The 12,465-nt window shown below is 45.8% G+C and overlaps 1 protein-coding gene across 2 annotated transcripts; it reads left to right on the top strand.

Moving 5' to 3' along the window:
- Positions 1–910: 910 nt before the first annotated feature.
- LOC133910482 (transcription factor WRKY5-like) lies at positions 911–12,235 on the top strand. 2 transcript variants are annotated; one of them, XM_062352866.1, is made up of 6 exons: positions 911–1,240; positions 1,351–1,434; positions 1,537–1,722; positions 9,481–9,783; positions 9,986–10,099; positions 11,316–12,235. In XM_062352866.1, exons 1-6 carry the CDS (start codon positions 1,037–1,039, stop codon positions 11,994–11,996), a joined length of 1,572 nt encoding a protein of 523 aa, XP_062208850.1. In that variant the 5' UTR covers positions 911–1,036; the 3' UTR covers positions 11,997–12,235. The 2 variants fall into 2 exon arrangements, with proteins under 2 accessions (XP_062208850.1, XP_062208855.1); XM_062352871.1 differs by having other exon boundaries at positions 911–1,216.
- Positions 12,236–12,465: the final 230 nt, after the last annotated feature.

A 12,465-nucleotide genomic window follows, 5' to 3' on the forward strand; every position in this document is an offset into this window, starting at 1 on the left:
CCATCCCCCACGTTATGCAACGCAGCGCCTGACGCTGCTGGCCCACCCGCGCCATGCGACCCTTCTCGTGAATCTTTTTTAAAAATAATATAATTTTATTAAAAAATTACAAAAATATAATTTAAAATAAAAAATTATACATTTAGATAACAGTCGTACTCTAATTGTTGATTAGCCACTTATCAATATTAGAGTGCTGATATCCTATTTGGTGAGAGGACAAAGATAATTCGCACGCTAGGGGGTAGAAGTAGCAACTTTTTAGATAGCTCCACCCACCTCTTCATTTTTAGAAAAAAATTTTGGAACAAATTTTCTGAAAAAGTTAACAAGAAAAGTTTTGAGAAAAAAATTGAGTAAAAGTTAAAAAAAAGTTTTCTCGAAAAAGTTTTTAGAAAAAGTTTTTATTTTTTTTCAAAATTAAAATGTGGGCCCGCCAGGGGGGCATGAGCAGCGCACTGCACGTGTTGGCACACAAAGATATGATGGTACCTGTTGACACTCTATGTACCGATAGATCCCACTCTACAGTTGACTACGAAAATAGGTCATAGATCGAGCAGTAAGATATATGAGCACACGAAGTGTCAACAGGTCTGGTGTGCTGACAAGCCCTTGTCTCTTGTCCATGCGTGTGCTAAATAGAATATTAAAACTTCCATAGTCGATAAGTGGCTAGTCGGTAATCGGAGTGCTTACTGGCATCTATATTTGTAATTTTTTAATTTTAAATTATACTTTTACAATTTTTTAAGAAATAATATTATTTAAAAAGATTCCCCTTCTCGCCTTCCCATTGGTCCACACCCACCTCTTTTTTTTCTTTCTTGTATTGTATTTATTTGTTGTTGGTTCTATTTACTCCCGTTCAAAGTCCAAGTCTATTAGCTTTGGCTCCTTTTGTGTGTACCCTTTACACTAATTGACACACGTAACCATAGAGCCCAGTATTCTCCGTCCTTTCCGTGTGGAGACGAGGCCGCAGCAGCGCCACCGCCGCGAACGCGTCCACGAGGAAGCTGAGCGGGGAGACGCCATGGAGCACGGCGGTCTCTCGCTGCACCACGGAGCCACCACCTTCGGCCGGCGGCGCGACGAGGAGGGCGCGCGCCGGGGTGAGATCAGGGAGGTGGACTTCTTCTGGCGAGACTCTGGTGCCCGACGGCAAGACGACTGCAGACGGGGGGTGCCCGGCGGTGGCCTTGACGACGTCAACGTGAGTCGCCTCGATCATCAGCCGGTATATGCATATGGCGGCCTCCGGCCGGCTCGTGCTGATTGCTGAAATTGAGCGGTTGGCTACCCTTTGCACACTGTGTGAATTGATCGGGTGTAGTTCTTGCGGTGTAGATTGGGCTAGACCTGTTGACCAAGACCACTTCCGTAACAACAAGCGCTGGCGACGAGGAAGGGGGGACGGTGGAGAATCATAAAGTTGGTTAATTTTATAGGTTTTTGAGGATCTTTTTTTTCCTCGTTTGCTTTCTTTAATAGATCTTACCTACCTGCTATTATACGGTGTGTATGTGTATGTAGATAGAGGTGACGGCGGTGGAATCGGAACTCCGGCGGGTGGTGGAGGAGAACCGGCGGCTGCGGGGCATGCTGGAGGAGCTCACCCGGAGCTACGGCATGCTGTACCAACAGCTTCTCCAGGTCACGCAGCACCACCCACATCATCACCATCCTGATCTCTTGAACAATCGATCATCACGGGCTCATGTAAGTGATAATTCTTCCGATTATAATACTTGAATCTTGATCTCCCCGTCTTCTGGAGTATGTTTTGTTCTCTCAATTTCATTTTCGATCTTGTTGCTTGTTTTTTTTTTGGGTTCTTTTTACACGAGGGAATTTTTTGGAAGGAATACTTGTGGTCAATTTGGACACACAGCAAAAAAAGAAATTTCATATTTCGACGAAAATTGAAAGTTTCCTGTGGAATTCTTGCATTAAACATGCTCTAATTACTCTTCTAAATCTGGCTATCTAGATTCTAGACTTGTTAATTTTTTGAGATATATATCTTCTTTTGAACACTTGTTTGGTAGCTTCTTCAATTCATTCTTATTTGAGAATCAAATCTACAAGGAAATTTGTTTGTCATCTTAGTGAGTTACAGCTTTTCCCTTTATGAGGAGATTTGGTCGTCTGAACTTATGGAATTATTACCATCTCTTAGCTTCATTTGAATCCGGGTGCATCCGACTACAAAACTTTTATAAGCTCGGTTCTTATTCGACATATAGCTAAATTTGCGTGCACGCACGCACGTACGTTCATGTAAGATCCTCATCAAATCCTGCCACAGGAGTTTATGCATGCCTCAGTTTAATCATATACATAAAAATTACCCCAGATAATATAATCAAATATTATGTGATAGAATCATAGGAGCATGGACCAAAGGGATGCCACACATAATATAATCAAATATTATGTGTTTTTGGCTCCGATTTCAGCTAGCTAGTAGCTGTCCACGGCCAGAAACGAGTTTTCTCTTGTTTCCTCCGCTTTTTTGGTTTCGTTTATGTGTTCTCTTTTTACTCCTTATCTAATAAAAACGGCAGTCCTCCTGCCACCCTTCTAAAAAAAACTCGATTAGTACATTATTTCTTCCGAAACTTTCGTTGTGATCTTCTCAAGGGAAAATTCCTCGACCCCAAACCAATAATTTAATTCGCATATTCGCCTCAAAATGATTTGATTTGCAAAAATCCATTGTTGAATAACACGGCAATGATATCTGAATAAGGCTCTGAAAGTCTCCAGTTGGGTCCTTCTGTTGACACTATAGAAACTATCTAGGGTAGGCCCGAGAGGCTACAAGTTTCTCAATTGAATCAAAGACCTACAGAGAGACTGAGAGGAGAGGTGGAGGGACGAACCTGACAGCTCCGGAGTAGATGATCCAGATGCCTCCATCACGTTCGTTGATGGAGTCTGCGCACGGGCAGCGACGGTCGGGGACGGCGTTGGTGTAGCCGTCGACGTGGTGGAGCAGGGCGGCGTGGCTGGTGGCTTCCCGTCACTGGCTGCGCCCCTCTTAGATCGGATTAGGGTTAGGGTTTCGGTGGGGTGTACGGCTCAGTCGAACCTCGTGAAAAGAGCCGCCGGCCCCCACCTCTTTATATAGCGCAGGGTGACAGGGGCCCTCCAGCCATAGTGGGCTGGGCGCCCCCGATCAGGGCGCTGATCAAGGGCCCAACTGGGCCGTTGGGTCCAGTTAGGGTTAGAGATCAATCTAACAATCTCCCCCTTGATCTCATTCCATCTTTCATTTTCATATCATTTACTTTTGTTCATTCCATTACAGATTAGCGCATAGAGCATGTCTCATCGTCACGGTCAATTGCCGATAGATTTAACAACTAAAACACACCACTCTGTTCTGAAATAGATACTTAACTTTTGGGCCTTCTTTTGTCCAGGAATTTTATAGGCTTTCCCTTAAACCCATGCCGGCTACATGTTCTCTGAACACGTTGGGTGGTAAGCCTTTTGTAAGCGGATCCGCGAGCATTTTTTTGGTACTTATATGCTCAAGACTTATGACATGATCCCGGACTTTATCTTTCACAACATAATACTTTATGTCAATGTGTTTGGCAGCACCACTTGACTTATTGTTGTGAGCATACTGTACTGCTGGATTATTATCGCAGTATAACTTAAGTGGTCTATAGATGTCGTCAACCACCTTCAAACCGGGTATGAACTTCTTTAACCAGTTCACCTGCCCCGTTGCCTCATAACACGCTACAAACTCGGCATACATTGTGGACGATGTAGTGACGGTTTGTTTTGAGCTTTTCCATGAAATAGCTCCCCCTGCGAGAGTAAATACATATCCAGACGTGGATTTTCTATCATCTCCCGCATAATCAGAATCAGAATATCCCACTATATGGAGTGAATCTGATCTTCTATACGTCATCATGAGGCCTTTCGTTCCTTGCAAATAACGCAAGACTTTCTTTACTAATTTCCAGTGTTCTGTTCCAGGATTGCTCTGGAATCTGCCAAGTAACCCGGTAACAAATGCCAAGTCAGGGCGCGTACATACTTGAGCATATTGTAAGCTTCCGACAGCTGAAGCATATGGAACCGTTTTCATTTGATCGATCTCATACTGGTTCCTGGGGCATTGAAAATCCCCATATCTGTCGCCCTTGACTATAGGAGCAGGTGAGGGACTACATTTGTGCATACTAAATTTCTTTAAGATCTTCTCTATGTATGCCTTTTGTGATAGTCCTAATACCCCTTTACTTCTATCTCGGTGAATCTCGATCCCTAGAACGAACGAAGCTTCACCAAGATCTTTCATATCAAATTTCGAGGACAAAAACTTCTTTGTCTCCAGTAGTAGACTGACATCACTACTAGCAAGTAAGATATCATCTACATACAGGACAAGGAAGATGAACTTCCCATTCTTAAACTTTGCATAGATACAATTATCCTCTACATTCTCTTTAAACCCAAAATTCCTTATTGTCTGATCAAACTTCAAGTACCACTGTCTTGAAGCTTGTTTCAATCCATAAATGGATTTCTTTAGGCGGCATCCCATTCGTTCTTTTCCTTCCATGACAAATCCTTTCGGTTGTGCCATATAAACATTTTCCTCCAAGTCCCCGTTGAGAAATGCCGTCTTTACATCCATCTGATGTAATTCTAAATCGTAATGTGCCACTAACGCCACTATGATTCTGAAGGAATCCTTACATGAGACTGGAGAAAAGGTCTCATTGTAATCAATCCCTTCTCTTTGCGTAAAGCCTTTTGCCACAAGTCGCGCTTTATATCTCTCTATATTCCCTTGGGAGTCAAGTTTGGTTTTGTAGACCCATTTACAGCCTACTGTTTTGGCTCCTTTAGGAATTATTTCCAAGTCCCAAACTTTATTGGCATTCATAGATTTCATTTCATCTTCCATGGCCTCAAGCCACTTTGATGAATGATCACTTCTCATGGCTTCTTCAAATGAGGTGGGATCATCCTCCATTTGAAATTCTTCAGTGTTGTACACTTCATAATCAGCAGGAATAGCTGATCTTCTAACTCTTTGAGACCTTCTAGGGGCCTCCACATTTGGCACATCTTCTGTTTGAGGCTGTTGTTGCTCCCCCTCATGTGTGGCAATAGGTTCTACAGAATCCTGAAGAACAGGTTCCTCATCGTCATTCATTATTGCCACAGGTGGAATAACAACAGGTGCTGGCACCACAGTATCTTGCACTGTCGGTGCAGTGACAGCAGGTAGTGAGAAAAATGGCTCATGAATCATCGGAGTGGGTGCATACACCCGCTTCTCTTCAAGGTCAATTTCTCGAGCTACCATGCTCCCCCTCATCATTTCATCCTCTAGGAAGACAGCGTGTCTCGTTTCTACAAACTTTGTATGTCTGTCTGGACAGTAGAAACGAAAACCTTTTGACTTTTCTGGGTAGCCAATGAAATGGCAACTTGTTGTTTTGGGATCTAGTTTCCCAATGTTTGGGTTAAATACTTTAGCCTCAGCAGGACTCCCCCACACACGTAAGTGGTTTAGTGAGGGTACTCTTCCTGTCCACAACTCATACGGTGTTTTGGGCACCGACTTACTTGGTACTCTATTGAGAATATGAATGGCGGTTTTTAACGCCTCCATCCACAGGCTCAACGGTAAGGTGGAGTAACTTATCATACTGCGCACCATATCCATCAGGGTACGATTGCGCCTTTCAGCTACTCCATTCTGCTGAGGTTCGCCCGGTGTAGAATACTGGGCAACTATGCCATTCTCCTGTAAGAACCTTGCAAAAGGTCCAGGAACTTGGCCATATGGGGTATGCCGACCATAGTACTCCCCCCCACGGTCGGACCTGACTATCTTAATCTTTAAATTGTGTTGGTTTTCAACTTCTGCCTTAAATATCTTAAATTTATCCAATGCTTCTGTTCTTTCTTTGATTGGATAAATATAGCCATAACGGGAGTAATCATCTGTGAATGTTATGAACGAATCATAACCATCCACACTCTTTACAGGAAACGGACCACAGATGTCTGTATGAATAATCTGTAGAATTCCTGTGCTTCGTTTGGCATTTTTCTTAATTTTCTTTACATACTTTCCTTTTATGCATTCCCTGCATTGTTCTAAATCTGAGAACTCTAACGAAGGAAGAATATCATTCTTAACTAGTCTTTCTATTCTCCCCCTCGAAATATGGCCTAAACGACAGTGCCATAATTTCGACGACGCATCGTGAGTTCTCTTTCGTTTTCTGTTTACATCCGCAGACGAGGATACATTCTCATTGTCGCACGCAACGTTCCCATCATCGCATACAACATTCACATCATCACGTAGTGATAATAAATAAAGCTCATTTTGTAAGATAGCAAGACCAACACATGCATTATTAAATGTTATCTTACATTTGCCATTTCCAAAATGGCAATCATATCCATCATTGTCCAAGCATGAAACACTAATCAAGTTTCTCTGTAAAGAGGGAACATAAAGTACATCTCTAAGTAAAAGTGTGAAACCATCAGCAAGCTCTAGAGAAAGATCGCCAATAGCTTCAACATCTGCTCGGAGTCCATTTGCAACTTTAATGTGTCTTTCTCTTCTTTGCGTAGTCCTCGTCGAACGGAATCCCTGTAAAGAATTAGCAACATGAACAGTTGCACCTGAGTCAATCCACCAAGTAGATTTCGAATACTGTATATACAGGGATTCATTTATGAACGTAATAATGTTCTCACCTTTCTTTGCCATGATCATCTTTAAGAAATCGGGACAATCTTTCTTATAATGTCCCGTCTTCTTGCAATGGAGACACTGGTTTTTCTCCACTGTGAACTTATTCTGCTGAGGCTGATGTGGACCTTTTCCCTTTGACTTTGAGGAGGAGTTAGCATTATAATTCTTTTTCTTGTTGTCTTTTATATAATTGATAGTGCCACCATTGGAAGCTTTTATTCTCTCCTCCTCTTGCACACACATAGCCATGAGCCTCTCTAAGTCCCACTTCTCGGGCTGTATATTGTAGTTGACAACAAAGGTGTCAAACTCTTTTGGCAAAGAAGCAAAAATCAGATGGATAAGGAACTCTTCCTTGAGAGTCAGATCCATTGGTTTCAGCTTGGATGCCAAATTGCTCATCCTTAGTATGTGCTCTCTTATGCCACCATTTCCAGAGTACCTCTCTGTCACCAGCTGCTTTATTAGCTGGGTAGCATATGTCTTTGAAGAGCCAGTGAACTGACTCTTTATTCTATCGAGGTACTCGGTGACCGTGTGATACTCTGGGATTGAGCCCAAAATTGCAGGCTCAATCGTGTTCTTTATCACAGCCAAACATTTCTTGTTGGCAGTGAACCACTTCCTATGCTCAAGGTGATAGGACATCTTTTGGTATTCAAAATCCCTTTCTTTAGTTGCCCAAGCGGCATCAGCCTCGTTTGTCTCCCTCACCGGTGCCACAGGTTCAGTGGGACACGGTGAGGTGACTACCCAGTCCACCTCAGCCAAGATGAAGGCCAGGTCTATCTTTTTCTTCCACTCCGTGTAGTTGTCACCTTTGAGAGTGGGGATCTCTTTGATACAACTCATCAAATTGTATCCGCCTGAAAACACAATTCATATACAGTGAGAACATAAATAATAACAACAATTGCATGCCTTGATTCCAACGTTGGTCAAAATTAAAACATACAGTTGTTTATACATTAAATCTACATCACCGTTGGGCAGAAATAGAATTAATGCATGATTAATCTCATTATAATATTGCCATTAATCAACGTTGGTCAGAATAATAACAACATTATAATAAACATATCCATTTTTCAAAATTAAATTCTCCCGTTGGTTCGAATTTAATAATGAAAAAAAAAACTTTAAATACGCAGCGGAAAAATGAACTGTATTCATGAATTTTACCCACAGGGAAAAATTATTATTATTATTAATAATATTATTATTACTATTTTTTTTTTTTTTTTTTTATTATTATCTTTTTGAGCCAATTCATAAATTCCAATACCTTTTCGGCCCAACCGGCTCGGCCCATCTCGGTCGCGCGCGCGCACTGCCTGCCCAGGCCGCAACGTGGGCCTGGGCCGGCAAAGTGCCGCAGCCGCGCGCCCCGCCTGGGCCGCGAAGCGGCCCGTTCAATCTCGGCCGTCCGCGCCGATCCGACGGCCGTCCGTCAGAGTCGCGCGAACAAAAACGGCGCTCGGCCGGCTGCGGTCGAAACCCTAGCTCATTCGCCCCTCTCTCTTCTTTCTCTCTCAGCCGCAGCGGAGCACGAGCGAGCGAGCGAAGTCCGAGGACTTGGCGCCGTCGCCGTCCCTCTCGCCGGCGAGCGCGCTCCCCAGCGGGTGAGCGCGCCGCCGTCGAGCGGCCTGGCTGCGGCGCCCCTTTTGGCCAAAGCCCGACGGGCAGCGCCCCGGCTCGGCCTTCTTCTCCCCGCGCGCCGGCGAGCCGCGCTACGGCGGTGTCAGCAACGGCGAGGTAAGCCTCCCCTTCCCCTTCTTCCCCTTCTATTTGCTTCTCTGCTGCTCGGATTTAACCGTTTAGGAAATTTAGGGTTAGGGTTTCACTGTGCTAGGGTTTGGGATCTCACTGTTCTTCTTCCCCAGAGAGTGTCTGCGGATTCTAGGGTTCGGCCTTGCGTGCCGAGCCCTCCTTCTCTTCTTTCTTTTACCCAATTAGGGTTAAGGTTATGCCGAAACCCTCTGTTCTTCTTAGACCCGCACTGGATCTAACCTTCCACTTCCTTTTCTAATCGATTCTAGCCCTTGTCGAGATCTACACTAGCAACCGATGCTCTGATACCATTGTTGACACTATAGAAACTATCTAGGGTAGGCCCGAGAGGCTACAAGTTTCTCAATTGAATCAAAGACCTACAGAGAGACTGAGAGGAGAGGTGGAGGGACGAACCTGACAGCTCCGGAGTAGATGATCCAGATGCCTCCATCACGTTCGTTGATGGAGTCTGCGCACGGGCAGCGACGGTCGGGGACGGCGTTGGTGTAGCCGTCGACGTGGTGGAGCAGGGCGGCGTGGCTGGTGGCTTCCCGTCACTGGCTGCGCCCCTCTTAGATCGGATTAGGGTTAGGGTTTCGGTGGGGTGTACGGCTCAGTCGAACCTCGTGAAAAGAGCCGCCGGCCCCCACCTCTTTATATAGCGCAGGGTGACAGGGGCCCTCCAGCCATAGTGGGCTGGGCGCCCCCGATCAGGGCGCTGATCAAGGGCCCAACTGGGCCGTTGGGTCCAGTTAGGGTTAGAGATCAATCTAACACCTTCCAGTTTGCATTGCTCAGTGGCACATCCAACTACATCTTGATTACTGTGGCAGTAGTAGTTAGCATGTGCTCATCTCATGCATGCAAACTTCCAATTGCTTCCTCGCTTTCCTGTTTGACTAAACGAACGACATGTACTTGTCGATCGCCACCAAATCTCGATGCAGACCCACCTGACCACCGCGGGCGCGCCCAATACGTCGACGCAGCAGTTGCTGGAGGCACGCGCGTCCTCCATGGCGCGGACGCATGGCGCAAACGCCGGAGTGGAGGACGAGGACAGCGAGGGGGGCGGCGAAGCCTCGCCTTCGCTGAGCAATGCAGGAAATAGTAATGACGTCGTCGACGGCAAGAGGGAGATGTCTCAAGATGGGACGGCGACGCCGAGGGAGAACGGCGAGCAGGCGTCGTCGGAGTTTCAGGGCCGGAAGGCGAGGGTGTCCGTGCGCGCGCGATCTGAGGCACCTATGGTAATTATCCGTACCTACATTGAGTTATTAAATTATTATCCCAAATGACGTGTTTAAATGAAATAATCCAGAACACAGTATATATGTACGTGGTGCAACAAATGGAAGAACCAGTTTTGCATGTTTGTAAATATGGATTTACTGATACGTACGTACGCCCTGAACATAACATGTGTTTACCTTGCATTCTGTGTAACTGTAGATTAGCGATGAGTGTCAATGGAGGAAGTACGGGCAGAAGATGGCAAAGGGTAACCCATGCCCGAGAGCGTACTACCGGTGCACAATGGCTGTGGCATGCCCCGTGAGGAAGCAGGTAAATATATCCGTGACCTATATATACCCATCCATAGTCATCGATCTTGTTGAAATATTACGCGCATTACATCATTTCCTTACACTTGCGGAGTTTAGGTGTTGACTGCCGAGGTAGAAACTTTAATCCGAGCCTGATTTTTTTTTATAATAATGTATCCAAGCCTGATTGAATCGCACATTGCATGATCGAACTCTGGTACTTTGAGACATTAGCAATTTTATATTACATGTTTTTTTTCTCCTAGGTATGGTATCTACATGTGTTCTCAAACCGAAAAGAAAACTTTATGATAGTTCATCAGGTTAAAGTCTACCATTTCATTGCTAAAGAAAAGGTACGGTTACCATTGTTGACTGATTAAATATTCCCTTACCGAATTAACCTCAGGGGAAAAATAGCTAGTAGAAACTCATCAAAGGATTGTGATTTAAGCTCATTTAATAGCTAACTTGCTAGTATGGTACACATAACCGCATGAACTCTGCATGCACCAAAATGGATGCTAAAATGGACCTAAAGTAACTATTACAGCCAAGAGCGGATCTTAGGGGGTGCGAGGGGCGCAAGTCCCCACCCCCTCTGTTGCTCTAGGGAGAGAAATGAGAGATAGGAGGGAGAAGAAGAGAGAGAAAGAAGATGAGCCTTCCCTAGCAATCCATCTTAAGTCCGCCACTGATTACAAACCATAAAATAACAAATTTCAATGTCAACCAGTCCCCTATCTTGCATATGCACAAGTATATACGTACCTAATCCCTGACATGTGTTGGTTTTTTGAAACTTGATATGTGAATTAACTAAGCAAGATCATATATACATACTGTTAACTTACAGCTAACTCCTATAGTCAATAGAAGACACATGTACATGTCGTATCTCCATGCATGCTAATATGAACATACACAATGATTTATAGCTGCACCCTTGCATACGCTATTACTCCAATAATTCCATTTCCAAGCATATTATATCACCGTCTACCTCTATGTCCACTCTCCATCTATCTAGCTGTATCCACACACATCTACGAACTGCATAAAATGGCACATTGGCCACTCGCTAGCTAGTTGCAACGCACCACGCTTCTGTTGTTTTCAGTGCAGAGACCCTGATAGCTCACCAAACACTCGCCGCGATATTCTAGATCCCACGACATCCATGCATGCTTACGTGAAGGCAGGCATCAAGCTAAATTGTACGTGCACGCTTGCAGGTGCAACGGTGCGCCGACGACAAGACCATCCTGGTCACGACTTATGAGGGCAACCACAACCACCCGCTACCGCCGGCGGCCACCACCATGGCAAACACCACGTCCGCCGCGGCGGCCATGCTCCTCTCTGGCCCAGCCACCAGCCGCGACGGCGCCGCAGCCCTCCTCGGCCACCCCGCTGCGCTTTTCCACCACTCCAGCATCCCCTTCGCCTCCACTATGGCCACGCTCTCCGCGTCAGCGCCGTTCCCAACCATCACCCTCGACCTCACGCAGCCGCCGAGCGCCGGCGGGAGCGGCGGCCTGCCTCACGGCCTCCACCTCCCGCTGGGTGCACCAATGCACCCTGATGCGGCCCCCGCGACGCCGTTCCCGGTGCCTTCGCCTCTGGCCATGTGCCTCCCGCAGAGGGCTCCAACGACGACGATGCCGACTGGGCTGGGCGCGCGGCAGCAGTCTGTGATGGAGACAGTGACCGCGGCGATCACGGCCGACCCCAACTTCACCACGGCGCTGGCGGCGGCCATCTCGTCGGCCATGGCAAGAGGAGCGCATCAGGCTCAGTCTACACCCCATGGAAGTAAGGTCGGTGTCGCCGGAGATGGCAGCGGCATTGCCGATGCCGCCACGGCGGCGCCGACCGCGGGAGGACATGCAGCGTCTGGGCAGGGCCGGTCCTAAGATTTTGCTCGCCAGGCCAAAACTAAAACGGGCCCATTCAATCAAAATATCAAAAAAATATTTAATATATAAATTGTAAATATAATATTCGGTGTATTAAAAAAATGTTTCTGATAAATAATCACTAAAAAAATCTGTCCTTTTATGACCAAAACCCTCGTGATGACAGCCATGCTGATCATGTATTGTATCATATTATGACGGTAAAAATACTATGATAATGTTACAAGTCTGATGTCCGATGCGTCAGACACAATATCTATCATGAGATCCTTATCATTTTAATCTGATGGTTTACCTTCGTTGCTCGTTATCGAGGCCAGGAAACCACGAGCTGACACATTGAAACGTCTTGGCCTCCATCCATCCTCATCCACTCATTGTTCTCTCTCCTCTCTCCTTGCTTTTTCCATTTCCACGTCTCATCTGCTTTCTCATTATGCAACACCATGGTGCAGCTGCTACCTGC

The sequence above is a fragment of the Phragmites australis genome, chromosome 1 (assembly GCF_958298935.1).
Source record: "Phragmites australis chromosome 1, lpPhrAust1.1, whole genome shotgun sequence".
Classification (NCBI taxonomy): domain Eukaryota; kingdom Viridiplantae; phylum Streptophyta; class Magnoliopsida; order Poales; family Poaceae; genus Phragmites; species Phragmites australis.

Excerpts from the sequence above, each read along its gene's own strand:
- LOC133910482 (XM_062352866.1), top strand. The coding sequence starts at position 1,037 with ATGGAGCACGGCGGTCTCTCGCTGCACCACGGAGCCACCACCTTCGGC. Across the intron at positions 1,435-1,536 it reads GGACGGTGGAGAATCATAAA|ATAGAGGTGACGGCGGTGGA; the intron begins GTTGGTTAATTT and ends ATGTGTATGTAG. Across the intron at positions 9,784-9,985 it reads CGCGATCTGAGGCACCTATG|ATTAGCGATGAGTGTCAATG; the intron begins GTAATTATCCGT and ends GTGTAACTGTAG.